Below are 14,127 nucleotides of genomic sequence, written 5' to 3'. Positions count from 1 at the left end.
AGAATATGCTCTGGTTTCCATTAACTTTCTGTGTACTGCCCGTACACCAAGGGTTTCTTTGAAGCAACATTTTATGTTATTTTTAAAACTAGTAGGTACGTGATCACTGTGTTCTTTGTTTCAATCATAGTCCAGTTTAAGATACGGCACAGTGAGGTTCAGTGATTGGACATGACGTTGACCAATCAGAAATGTGGAGAAAGAGAAAGAGGAGGCCATGAAAGAAGCTGCAGGTGGATTATCGTTTGCATTATAAATTTATTACATAATATAACAAACATAGATCTCTGTGATGTATGACAACGACAAGGTCCGATGGCTCATCTTACACGTCAAATTATTTTTTATAACAGCCCATACACAAAGGTGAGATGCACGCTTTTAATAAAAAGGAGAAATTTTAATGAGTATTTGCAGGCATCTGTGCCTGTTCCTCCTGACAGAAACTTCTCAGGTGATCTGCAAGACTGCAGTGCACACAGATGGGGTGTATCAGACAGAGACTGAGGCAGAGATGAACTGACGAGACTGTTACTGAAACGTTTGTGCTTATCGTGTTATATACCTACTGTGGAAAAATCCTAAGAATTATGCTATTCAAGTTCCCTGGCAATAGGGAACCATTTTCTTTTTCATTAGTACAAGTAAAATGGCTGAAAGTTAAAAGGCTTTTTAAAATGTGGGGAGTCATTTAAACCAAACACCAAATACTGGTACATTAATGCTTAATAAACACTATTTAAATTCAAACGTGTGTGTGTGTGAGAGAGAGTTTATTTTGTTCCTTCATTTGCAGAGCTAAAATAATTGATTCATAATCATGCACAAAACAATCTAGTTGCTTGTGCCACCTATTCAAGTTGCAGTGTTTTCTTTTCTCTTCATTTATATTTCCTGTTTCTTCCACATATCCTACATTTATAACACACAGGATTCTAAATACAATTCTACTTCTCTATGACGCTACCTATCCGGCCATTTTAAAAAAGTGTGTACGTCCAACAGATTGAAATCAGATATGATTGAAATGACTAGCATCTGAATTAATACTGGGGAAAAAAGTTATAGAAATATGGTTTATCAATCAGGATACAAGTCCCCTTGTAGTAATGCATTTATAAGGTGCTCACAGTTTTATTCATTATTGTGATGGAGATTCACAGTTGAGATTGGGACAGTTCATATTCTGACGTAACAGTGTTGTCTCCTATTTGATTATATGTCATTCATCAGATATCTGATGACCTTGGCTGTGGTAAAGCAATTTAGGTGCGTTGAAGTATGTGATGCACTGACACACTATACTTCCAACATCTTAAAACGGAAAGCATCGTAGTCTTACTTCACCAATATGCTGCAAAATTCAGCTCAGTGTCTGATGCTGTATGGGTGTGGTGCTGCTCTTGAGGGATTGACCAAATATCTCCAAATATATCACAAATCCTTTATTTGGAAATAGTATACTTTCTTACACGTAAAACCATTCAACTTGTTTATATTTTTAGGCATCACTTTATATATACCTATGAAAAGCACCTTCAACAATGATGAGAAATGTTCGAAAATAATAAACTTTGAATCAATTTTTTTAAATAGATGTTTTACATCTTTACTTGGGAAACAATAGATTGGTTGAAGTGAAATTCAAACGGGTGAAAAAAACACTTTAATGCCAAATGATAACTTAAAACTGCTTAAACTCATTGTAGTAACATTATGATTACCGTTACATTTGTGATGATTAAATATGGTAAATTATTTCTCCAAAAATGTGCATTTATTTATTTTAAAAGGACACCAATTGCTATATATGTAAAAGTGTTTAATCAAAGTAATACCTGAATGAATACATATCTGTATAATATCTGAACAAATCAATATATGAATAAATCAAAATTTCTCAAGATGACAGTGTGAATAAACGTGCAATCTTTTATGAGGAGACAGAAATGCGTGTAGTGTATTGTGGTTGCCAGCTATGCTATTACACACGACTGAGGTCAGGGGGAATTTTTAAAGTTTTGTTGTCAGTTAATGATGGTTGAAAATGTCCTGGACCTACACCTAGTGCAAAAGCATGAATGAATGTCATGAACGGTCAATCTAGCAGCCGCTCTGCCACTGCTTTCCATCCTCTTATACATGTTTCAGACAGTCCCAGTATCACCATGGTGATTGATTGACAGAGATCTACAATCAGTCTAATGAATGGAGAGCTGCACTCAGCCTTAAGGTCCTTCTGGCAGCAAAGTGCAACAGAGGCTGGAGAGACAGTGAGTTTGTCCCTGAGTCCAGGACACCCCACCAGCCCACCTTAACTCACAGTGCAAGAAGTCAGAGACTGTCTACAAATGACCTGTTTTTGTCAAAATTGCCCCCTACAAATGCTCATGCCTTACTAGGTACAGGTGTGGGATTCTGAAATCTTTTTGCCATTTACATTGTGCTTTTTGGTTGTTTCAAAACAGGACTGACCACGTAGACCCTATAGAACAAATGTACGTGAATGATGTGTTTATTAAAGATCTTTTTCATATTGTTTCATTAGTATATAATACTGTATTGTCAACTTTACAAAACAGTGAGTAAATATTTTTTTCCCCCCATAATCCCTAAAACCCAGAAAATCAAAGGGAATCATAACTGCGCCTCACTTCGCCAGGATTAAGACACAGTCAGGGAGGGGTTGGGGAGGTAGAGGGGGAAATACTATTGGATTTTGGGTGTATTCAAACAATCTATTAAACCACTATTTCAAACAAAACATATTTTGATATTTTCTTTCAAAATGAATAAAAATGTTAATGAAAATCCCATAAAGCAGGTAATTTGTGTATATATTCCATTACAAAAACATGTTTTTCCACCAAAAAAAATAAATTGATACATACAGTAAAAGATCAGGTCAGTAGTACTTCCAGAAGGTGGCACCATAGTCAAAAATTATTAGAGGAAAATCTTTTTTTTTTTTTTTTTTTTTTTAAGTCAGGAGATATACAGGTGAAATACCTTTTGGCACATTTATTTATTTTTTAAACAACTTAAAAATAAAAATAAAAACACCTTTAATTTTTATCACCCCATAAAATTTCTCACCTCCAAAATAAATAAGTAAGAATAAAGAGAAGTGACACAAAAAACCAAGAGCTGCCAGTGCTGTTTTGTCAAAATAACACCGGCAAAGTGTCAAAAGCGCACAGATATTTAACTACTGAGAATTCACTGCTTTTTTAGTCTCCCCACCCACCCTCTACCGCAGCTCAGCCCACTAATTCTGCCCCTAGTACACGGCATTTCGCCTCCTATTTTAAGCCAGTTTGTATCTTGGGTTTATCATGGACAGACAATATTTAAAATATTCAGGGGTCCGAAGTGTTACTTAAGGAAACAGTGTAGTAGATTTTGACCTATGGGCGTAAAATGGCTACTCCTGCCCCCTAAATGGTATCACAGAATAAAAAAGGAAAAAACTGATATTAGAATGGGCAGCAGTACATTTTGGCTGAAGTCACAAGTGAAATATTCTACAGTATTATTGTTGTACACCCTCCCCCCCCCCCCACACACACACACACGTTATAAAAATGGTGACAGTGACATTATTAGTATTCTGCCACCCCAAAAACAACAACAGTTGAATGAATATGAATATCAAAGATGTCTGCTGGAGAATGAACCCATTTTCCGCTCGTTACGAAATGCTATGATTGGGTTTAAATTCGTCTCGATTGACGTGTTTTTGAGAGGAAATGCGATCTCATCCGTTCTTCTTCTTTTACCACAGAAATAAAGCTTCGTCTGCATTCCTCTGTCTCGCAATTCTGCCGCCCACGTGGACCCGCTGCGGGACTCCAACACAGATTACTGCGCTCCTCCTCTTCCTCCACTTGGGGGCGCCATACCAAACAGCTCCGAGGCCCTCGGTGATGGGGACACAGTACGGAGGTGGGTTAGAGGGCGAGGTATCAGAGAGGGAGGGGGGGTCCAGGTAGGATGTGACAGGAGCGGGTCCATGAAATGGCTCTTTGAAGATGAATGGCTTTGTGTTAGCACCTAGTTTTGTGCAAATTATACCCTAGTCCATAGTTTGTAATTGAAAGAATAAACTCTCACCTTTTCCACAGGTGGTTAACTATGCATATATGCCAAACATTCATATACAGTATATATATATATATATATATTTCTCTATCTATATTTTTTTATTTTAAAAATGTATATGAAAACCATTATATTTACATTTCTCAGGATTATAAAAAGCAAAACACCATTTAATTTGTCCATATTTACACGTGTAAAGTTTTCAGCGGGTCTAAACTTATTAAACTTGATTCTGAATTCTGCGAATTAAAAAAAAAAAAGTTTTTCTAAGCATCATATTCCAGAAGCTACAAAAACCAGCGATGAGAAGGAGAAAGTAGCCAGCGAACTGCAGTCTGCGCTGATTTTGAGTGAGCCTTGATTACTGGTTACAATTGTAGATTTAAGATCTTATGATTCCCCGTTTCTCACTTAAAAATAACATAACACCACATTGTTAGTGTGAGAGGTCAGCCACCGCGTGGTTGGGGAGAGGGGGGCCACAGCAGAGTGGGCAGAGAAGATCCACTGGCCCCTCTTTTCCCCTTACTGCCCCGCCCACCTGACAAAGTGCCCCGCCCCAGCGCAGTCATGGTGAGAGAGGGGGGTACGTAGTCCATTCATTATGCGCTGTGTGACTTACTCCTGCCTTTTTTTGTGGGGGGGGGTTGAAGTGAATCTTGATTGTTACGCTGTAAGGAGAGGCAAACCAGGCAGGTGTCCACACTGCAAAAACTGCGCACCGACACGAGGACCGTGAGCCTCTGTCTGGGGCTGGGTGCGCAAGGGGCGACACGCTCAACACAAAATGGCGGCCGGCGGCGTCGGCGGGGCTGGGAAGGAGAGGGAGGGAGACGCGCGGGTCCCGTGTAGCCGGCGAAGGGCACTTTACCGCCGGCCGTGCCGACACAGAGCCCGCCCCCCCCCCGCCCGTCGCTGGATGGAGACCCGAGCTTCGCCGCTTCACAGGCGCGTCGACAAAACGGCAAGTAGACCCCCTGAAACCCAGAGCGACAAAGCCACACCCCCTCTGCCCCACGCTGCGTAAATAAAAAGGGCCACCATAGGAAGGATCGTTTTCAACAGTGTTTTATATAAGAGCATATATATATATATATATATATATATATATATGCTTTTGTTTATAACTTTAGTAAAATTATAAAAAATGTATATTCATGTGTATATATTTATAATTTTCTTTTCAAATATATATATAACTGGTTAAAACACAAGTAAAATATTGGATAATCTTTTGACTTTGTTCTTTACCCTTAAGTGGTAAGAGACAGGTGTTTGTTTTATTCAAATGTTTTTTTTCTTCTTCATTTTTTAAAGCTGTCATCTAAATGTGTATATCACACCTATGTACTGTTCCCTTTGGAAAACAAGTCTTCCAAAAGCAAACTTGGTTATGAAAGAAAGCCACTAGTGTTGGTTAAACATTCTCCTAAAACAGCAGATACCACAGTCAGTAAAAATGATCTGAAAACAACAAAATCTGCTTCAGAGAAACGCTCCCCCAGGATCAATGTTAAACGCTGAATCCAAAAAACAAAGAAAACAAACAAAAAACTAATCCCAGTGAGACGGACAGAATTCCAACACCAAGGAAACAAACGGTCCGTTCTCCTTCCTGTTCATCGGTTTTGATCTTTGACGAAATATTTTTAAAAAGGCAACTTAATTTTCCTTTTCTAACAAGATTCTTCCAATCTATTCCATTGTACTGCAGCAGGGAATCTTGGGGAATTTGTGAGAATGAGCGCAGAGGAGAATGTGGGGGGGTGGAGGTGGGGGGGGGGGGGTTGATACGCGCATTCACAGATGGGAGATATGTGAACACATGCAACATTCACTTTCAGCTGGGAATCACTCCAAAGGGATGCCTGCATGTCGGGGGGGGGGGGGGGGGGGGGCTGGTCGGTCAAAGGGCAGGGGACAGGGTCAGGGGTGGAGTCAGAGGCAGGGTCAGGGGCGGAGGCAGGGGCAGGGTCAGGGGCGGAGAGACCATGAAAGGAGGCAGAGCTCTTCCATTCAGTGCAATGCAAGTGAGCAGAGAATAAATAGATGATTGTTTAATTAAAAACACACACACACACAAAGAGAGAAGGCCTGAAAGGAAGCATGGAGGTGGGAGGGTGGAGATGAGGGGCAGGGGGCGGGGCTCGGCGGGGGGGCGGGGTCAGCTCTCCAGCAGCTGCTTGAGCGCGCGCTCGATGTTCATGCGGTGGCCCACGCGCGTCACCCCCAGCTCGGCGAAGTCGTCCTTGGTGAGGGCGGGCAGGTGCGAGCCCTCGATCTCGTGCTCCTGGAAGCGGTGGCGGTGCTCGCCCAGGTGGATGCTCTCCAGCCAGTCGCCCACGTCGTACTTGTTCCACAGCTGCAGGGGCTTCTGGTGGAAGGGCCGCAGGGCGAGCAGCGGGGAGAGGGCGGGCGAGGGGGAGGGCGACGGCGAGGGCGAGCGGCTGCGGGCGCTCGAGCTGCGCATGACGAAGCGCACCTCCTTGGGCTCGTGCGGAATGCTCAGGCTGGACGACTTGAGGATGGTGGGGGGCGTGGTGGGGGAGCCGGCCAGCCCGAAGCCCCTGATGGGCCCCAGCGGGTCGGTCCGGTCCGGGGAGCCCTTCCCCGGGCTGGGGGTCCGGCGGGTCACAGGGTACCGGCTGCCCGGTCGGATTGTGTACGTGGCTCCGTAGCTCCTCTGCGAAATGGTGTGAAGCTCTCCTAAACTACTGAAAAGTCTGGAGCGGGGGAGGGGGAGGGGGAGGAGCGGGGGGCGGGGACACAGAGACTCAAGTTACCGAGAGAAGGATTCAGGGCGCCCGTGGCCACGCCCACCGAGTCACGTGCTCTTTGTGACATGCCTTTGAGTGGCGGACAGAGCGGAGGCTGGTTACGCGCAACGTGGTGAGTTGCAAATAAGTCAAAATAAGCCAGAGAGATTAGCCTGAAAACCACCAGAACCCCAACAACAACATCACCACCTCCATCACCGTCAGGACCGACCAAACTCCCATGGCTACGAATGCTCTGAAACTCCTCCCTTTCAACAGAAAAGACATGGCAAACTGGTGAAATCGGTCATCAATCAATTTGCCTGTAATGTAAGTAAAATAAAATAATAAATAAAATAAAAGATCAGCCTACTGCTAACGCTGACTGGAGAGAGGCTCTGTCTTTAGCAAAATGGAGAGGAAGCCCCTCCCACCTGCTATACTACTATCATCTCTGTTCCTGTCCATCACAGCAGGTGAGCCCCCTCCAACACCTTTGCCTGCATCTGTTTGACCCTACAGCCCTCAAACTAAATCCCCATCTACTGTATTGGACATCGCATTGTGCACCCACTCATTAACATTCATCACAAAACGTGTATGAGACAGTATAAGCACTCTGAGGCCACTCACAGCCATTTATTAATGTCTTATTGAAAATGTAAATGAGGACATTATGAATTATTGATTACAGGGGAACGGGTGGTGCAGGAGGGACTGGACTGGACCAGCAGCCACTGAGGCACCAGAAACAGGACAGCAACAGCACTGCCCACTTTTACTACGTCCAGAATTTTCACCTGAGCTGTCTGTGTAAGGGTTGTACCCTATGTGTGTTTGTGTGTGTGGGCCACACATATCACAAGGCCTTCATCACTAGTACAGTAACAGTTTGCACGCACAAATATAAATACTCTGTTGCAATGCCAGTGATGAATGCCTCATGATATGTACAGCCTCCTATACTGAGATCAAAGAAAAGCAATGCATTTAAGGCACAATTCACACTGTATATTATAAGTATTATGACTGAACTTCCTTCCGCTCAGTCACAGGAAGTTTGACGGAAACCTGTTCGGTGAAAATCTGCCCAAGTTCTGGGTACAAAAACAAGGTTCTGTTTCTCATCCGTGGCAGCGGTTTTAGTGAAGGGGGGGGGGGGGGGGGGGCTTAGACTAATGGGGAGACATGCAGGAAAGGAAAAACATCTTATCAGCAGCCCATCAAGCTTCTCCATTAAGAGAACACAAGTCCAAGAGGAAAGCAAAATGGCAGCGTTCAGCACATCCCAGCATTCACGTTGCAGAAAATGTGTCGCCTTCGCTAACTGGCGGCTCAGCCTCTGCTAGCGCATGACAGCCGTTTGGACAGCACAGCGCCAAAACACAGCGACCCGCCCCGTCTGCCACGTCCCCTCCAACTCCCCCCCCCCCCCCCCCCCCCCCCTTTTTTTTTCTACATAGGCCATTTTTGGATAAATAAACCCCCTAAGTTGTGAGACTGACACAGACTGTGGTGAGAATCACAGCCAGGTTGTAACCCATTCCCAACATCCTGAAGGCTGGGGGTGGTCTGGGGACAGAGCAGCCCCACATGACAAGCATGAGCACTGCAGGGGGGTGGGTTAGGGGAATAAGGGGGCGGGTGGGGTAGAGTATAAGGGGGCTATAACTTTCAGAAAGTGGTTCTAAGGGCGGGGGCAGGGTTTGAGGGGTGGGGGGGGGGGGGTCAGACAGGGCGGGGCAGGATGGGGCAGGGGGTGGGGGGCAGATAGCGGGGCAGCAGCGGAGACTGGAATGAGATGTTGATGCGCACTTACACATTTCTCCCACACTCCAGGGGCCAGACTCAGTTCTAGACAGAGCGCAGCATGCAGAGTGAGCAGAGAGAGAGGCAATGAGAGAGTATGTTAGCATCAGTCCATGAGAGAAAATAAATGGGCACACAGTTCACAGGTCTTAAAAACACTAAACAACAGAACAACAGAACAAAAAGCAAATTAAATAAATACAAAAAAATATTAAAATAACAAAAGGACGACAAGTGTTCCCATACTTGTTTGTATCTTTTTAAAAAGCGTGAGGGATTGTGGGTTTCTGTGTTTTAGGGGTGGTAATTATGCGTGTGGAGTAGAATGTGGTCGGGGGAAGTTGGTCGTATCTTGAATCAAATCATGCTGCTCTGCATGAATGTGAGCTCAATCTGTTAGATGTGGTATTTAATTAAGTGCTCTAATCCTATATTTCAGTATTCAAGAACTTCAGTTACTCTGTACTCCTTATATTCTTTCAGGTGTACAGAACTGTGACACGTTAAGTATGGGAACAGCTATCAGCCTGCACACAGTAACTAATAAAATACTGACAAGAAACAAACAAAAAAAAAAAAAAAACAATCACAAACCCACGACTCTCAATTAACAGCCAAAGCTACCAAAACAGTCTTGTTAAAAAAAACCAAATGTGCCAGAGCAGTATGCGGGAGGGGAAAAAAAACAAAAAATAACTTGCTGGTGAGAGTTATGCATGAACAACATTTAACAGACTGAGCAAGCTGTGCGGGACTGTTTATAATTTGCCGCTGTTTGCAATGAGATGGCGTAGAGCGCACAGGCTAACCAGTAACACAAGACACGGAATGAGGGTGGTAATGGTGTGCAAATGGTGCGCTCACTGAATGCGTGAGAACACTGGGGCTCAGCGAGGGGAGGGGCAGAGGGCTTTAGAACACTGAGTGATGTCACAATGGATGACGGGGGGCTCAAACTGATGGAACGCCCACTGTGTGGCCGCCCACTGATGACACCACATAGGAGATCGGCAGTCTGATTGGTTGATGTGGGCATGAACAGTGAAGTTTCAGTGCAGGAGACCTGCAATAATTATGTTTTCTGCATGTTTTATATAAAACGGCAACTGTATTATTTACTGCATGTTCATTGGGTGAAATGATTGCCCATTTAGAATGTACTGATCTTGGCATAGAGGTGAAATTTGAAAAGTTATGTACAAACATTGAAACGACAGAAAAAAAGGTGTTCTTTTTTGTTTCCAGGCTTTGAAAATAAAATTCACAAGCGCTGGTGGGAACCATGGTGGGAATCTAATTAGAACAAAAAGAGCCTTGCTACAGCTCGCCTGTATAACCACAGATACAAGATTCAATCACCACAACCCAGAGACAAGCCTTATTTAGTCCTGCTTATGTATACAGTTGCAAGGTTGTAATGAACGGGGCCAGTACATCTGCATGCCAGAATGTCCAATGACATCTATGTTCATTAGCTCACCAGCCTATATACGGCATTTACCAAAATGAGTGTGACTTTACATATGATTTATGATAACCAATGCATCATCACCTGTATATTTGGGCTGTCACAATAGCACACTGAGCCTGGAGCCCCAGCTCACCAGTCCAGTGAGAGAGACAGGTGATGGTGACACCGTCCCCAGCAAAGGGGACTGGATGACAGCTCAGGCCCTGTAGTGGGGCCAGGTTCAGGGGCTTGTGTTTCTCTTTTCACCCTGATGAAAGGCTGGCTATTGGCTGACAGTAAGGCGGACCGTGTCATCAGTGTGCTCAGGAGGAGGCTTACGCAACGTGCTTTTATTAAATAATGAAAAGGGTTCAGTTCTGCCCGGGGCACACTGTCTATCAGGGGAAATCTGAGCGGGGGACCTACCTGTGGAATGGGCCTGTATAATGAATGTGTGGACATCCCAGGACAAAGAAACCAAAACCTTCACCCTCATACTAAACCCAGCTTCTCTACCCGTCTTTATCCCTGAGTACTCAGTTCAGGACCACTTGTGCTGACAGAAAGACCTCAGTATGGCTCCCCTTGTTGATTTACTCTGCATTGTTGATGTGGCTGTGTGAGTGTGCGCGAGTGTGCGCGAGTGTGTGTGTGTGTGTGTGTGTGTGTGTGTGTAAATCCCCGTGCTGTAAGCACCTTGTCTTCTCCACTGGAGGGGTACCTCTCCAGGACAGGGCTGAGCAGCGGGGGGAACTGAGTCAAGTCTGTGTGGAAGTGTCTGTTTCTCCTACTGTAGCTAATGGAGAGAAAAAGGCATTTAGAGTCTCCACAGCCACAAGACTGCCAGTCCACTCAACTCCAGTCTACAGCACTGTGCACAAATAGTGAACAAACCATGCAGGCAGGCACACTGGACACATCATAATGTACAAGCACCCGGTCCAAGAATGCTTACCACACACCAGCCTGAAACACGTCTTTCAAATGACTTGGATGCTGTAGATGCTGGTAAAAATTTAAACTCCTGGATGATCCCTTACCTATTTTTCAAAGAAACATTGTACTCGCCAAAACATACAACCATATGAATATTTAAAATTGGGGACTTACATAATAATAGTCATCTGGTATGACTGTACTGGTGTTTAAAGAGTTAAAATATTTTAAAAATATTTATTTGACCCGGGCCAGCCTGACAATAATGAGACTTATTTGCACAAAGCAAATAAGGACACCCTCCCCCAGTGTTTTTTGTCTACCCTCAGCCTCCATACATGTATCAGAGAGCCTACAGTGAGCAGGTCTGTCCTCAGTTCAGCGCTTGCAATATAGAGCTCTGTGGAGAGGGGACAGAGGGCGGCCATTTTGTTTGCACACCATTACAGCGGGGTGAGGTGACAGTGAGAGCTTCCGTGAGATGAGCAGTGATGAGGTGTTGCATGCTGGGAGATTAATGCATCCCAGTCCGCTGTTACCTTGTATGCACTTCAAATGCGTTTCGCACACACGCAACACACACACGCACACGCAACACGCACTCACGCGCACACGCACGGAGGCACACTCACATGCACACGCACACGCACACACACTCCTAAAAAAATGACTCCGTCCATTTCTAGAACAAATTTTTCTATTATAAGTGTGGTGCAGAATACTAAATGTTTCATATCTATCATTAAAATAAATATATAGGATATAAACTACATAACCAAGCAGTGGACTATACAATATAAAATGTTACACATTCATGTCGGAATCCTTAATGCATGGCAAATGTGGTCTGCAATGCCTCCAAATGTTTTAGCTTTAGGGTTATTTAGGGTTATCAGGCCACATACAGAAATGGAACGAGCTGAGAAGCCCGCAGTGCTCAGCCAAACCTCAGTGAAGGATGCACACAAGGTAACAGCTGACCTTGCAGTAATCACAAAATCCAACAGAAACAAAATATGTTATTCCATTACAAAAGGGATTAGTTGATAGGTTCATGTTAAAAAAAAATGAGTTTGTGTTTACCCTAGTAGCTAAAAACCTAAGGATTACTGTCTTCATTTTCCTTGTCACATCTGTAGGAATACAAAGGGCTTTATTGTGCTTTCAGGAAGAAAACATTGCGAATGTTATTCACCAGGCAAACATCCCAACATTCCGATGCCGAGCTGCCACACGAGGTGGCAGAGCTTTCCGCTCGTTTCCGCTCGAGTTTCTGAAGAGCAGCTCGGTACACACACACACCCCTGACACACGTGGATCAACTTTCAAACTCCCTGGCCTGTTTGATAACCCCTGTAAGACCAGAGTGAAAGCTGAAAAAAAGCTGAGAGGTAAAAAAAAAGGGGAAAGGGCTCAGTTTGTAGAAGGTCTGGCTGAAGACGCTGAAGTAGGAGACTAGGGGGACTCTACATACTGCCCACTCGCACTGGGCTGAAATGGGATACTCACCACTGCCCTCTGCTGGGCGGGAGGCTGTGCTGTATTTCCATACTTTATCATGAAGCAAAACAAATCATACATTAGGCTAAATACACCCAGGGGCATTAGTTCACAAAGCGTCACTAAATACAAAAAAAAATTTAATAAATCAGAGAATATAACATGTTTCATATAATATAAATAAGTTCCTGATACATATCCTCAGTTATTAGAAATTTTTTAAATATTAAATACCCGAAAAAATTCTAAATGAGTGTACACCAGGTTATCAGACTGCTGATATGCTGTGTGAACTCTAGATCGCATGCAAAGAAGAAGTGACACTATTTGATGGGATTTCTAAATTGAAAGCACTCGTTTAATACCCTCCCCACCCAGGGCTGTTCCTCATGGCCTAATCTCTACCCTACAGGCCTCTGCAGTCAATCTATTAACAAAGTGCTCTCGTCCGGGATGGGTAGGGGTGGGGGTGGGGTAGGGGTCTCCTCAGACTCGTTTTTATAGGGCCCCACCCTTGAGAGAGCCGCTGGAACCCGCGCCGCTGGGGCCCGCCCGGCAGCCTCATTAGCGGCTGAAATGAAAGGGGGATGCCGGGTCTGATCGGGGAGGAGTGCGAGAGGGAGTGAGTGTGGGGGCTCAGCGGTATCAGGACTGACGCTCTTCTGAAGCCCCGGGACGAACTTAAAAAGTCTTAAAAAGGCAGAACACGCTCAGGGAACACGCTCCTCTATTCATTAACGACCCGGGAATCAAATCCACTTATTTTTGAGGAAAAAGTGAAGAAAGTTTTATGGAGTAGAACCTCAGAGATATAGACACATTGATGTACCCAAAATAGAGCCCTTTTTAAAAGAATTTGAATCCTTAGTTGACTGGAATTTTGCACTAACTGTATCCCTCCTCTGTATTTTTTAGCAGTTGTGTAAAGACATGCTCTCTGTCTAATTGGTGATGGTAAGTATATTTTTTAATTAATGGAGTGTGAGCCTCCTTTCCATTTAAAGCTTGTGTGTTTGCAGTGGTGGTAACTAGGAGCTTGAGAAAGTGTAACTGTATTACTGCTACTTCCAGTTTCACACTGGTTGGTTACAGCAGTCTGTCAGTAACTCAGAGGTTCGTGTCTAACCTAAGGTACAGAGAGAATGCAGCAGAGGAGTGAAAAAGAGCACAAGAGGTCCCTTAGTATGGCACAGATGGTCTTCTTCTAGATTTGGTAAAGGACTGACCACTTTCACATAACAGCACAAGGTCAAAAATAAAGCTAGCATCAGTGCTGTAAATCACACAGCCCCAGTAGATCTTACTGTTGCTGTTTAGAGAAATTTTTTATGCATGTAGCCAAACTGTGGACTAATTATGCATCTGAGCCCAATTAAGGTAAATAATGAAAACAAAACAAGATCTGAGTTAACTGAGGTTTGATAACCAAAAACGCCATTCTAATAACGGTTGCTGATCATGTAAAGTGTAAAATAAGGTAACATTAGTTTTCTACAGATGTGTGCCAGTTGAGGACAGATCCTTACTCTAATGTACCTGAGAAAGTAACGCTACACTAAGGCAAAGGGACACAGT

General features: G+C 44.1%; 1 protein-coding gene across 12 annotated transcripts in view; it reads right to left on the bottom strand.

Annotated features, from left to right (window-relative positions):
* Positions 1-238: 238 nt before the first annotated feature.
* Positions 239-14,127, bottom strand: part of LOC118219161 (SH3 and multiple ankyrin repeat domains protein 3-like) — a 195,274-nt gene continuing 181,385 nt past the window's right edge. For all 12 annotated transcript variants that reach the window (XM_035402121.1, XM_035402114.1, XM_035402117.1 and 9 more), the window contains one exon: positions 239-6,824. In XM_035402121.1, coding sequence (XP_035258012.1) covers positions 6,266-6,824 — 559 coding nt within the window. In that variant the 3' untranslated portion in view covers positions 239-6,265. The remainder of the gene's footprint in view (positions 6,825-14,127) is intronic.

This window comes from Anguilla anguilla, chromosome 19 (assembly GCF_013347855.1).
Source record: "Anguilla anguilla isolate fAngAng1 chromosome 19, fAngAng1.pri, whole genome shotgun sequence".
NCBI lineage: Eukaryota > Metazoa > Chordata > Actinopteri > Anguilliformes > Anguillidae > Anguilla > Anguilla anguilla.
The sequence above is the reverse complement of the archived record's forward strand: the minus strand, read 5'-3'. Positions and strand labels throughout refer to the sequence as shown.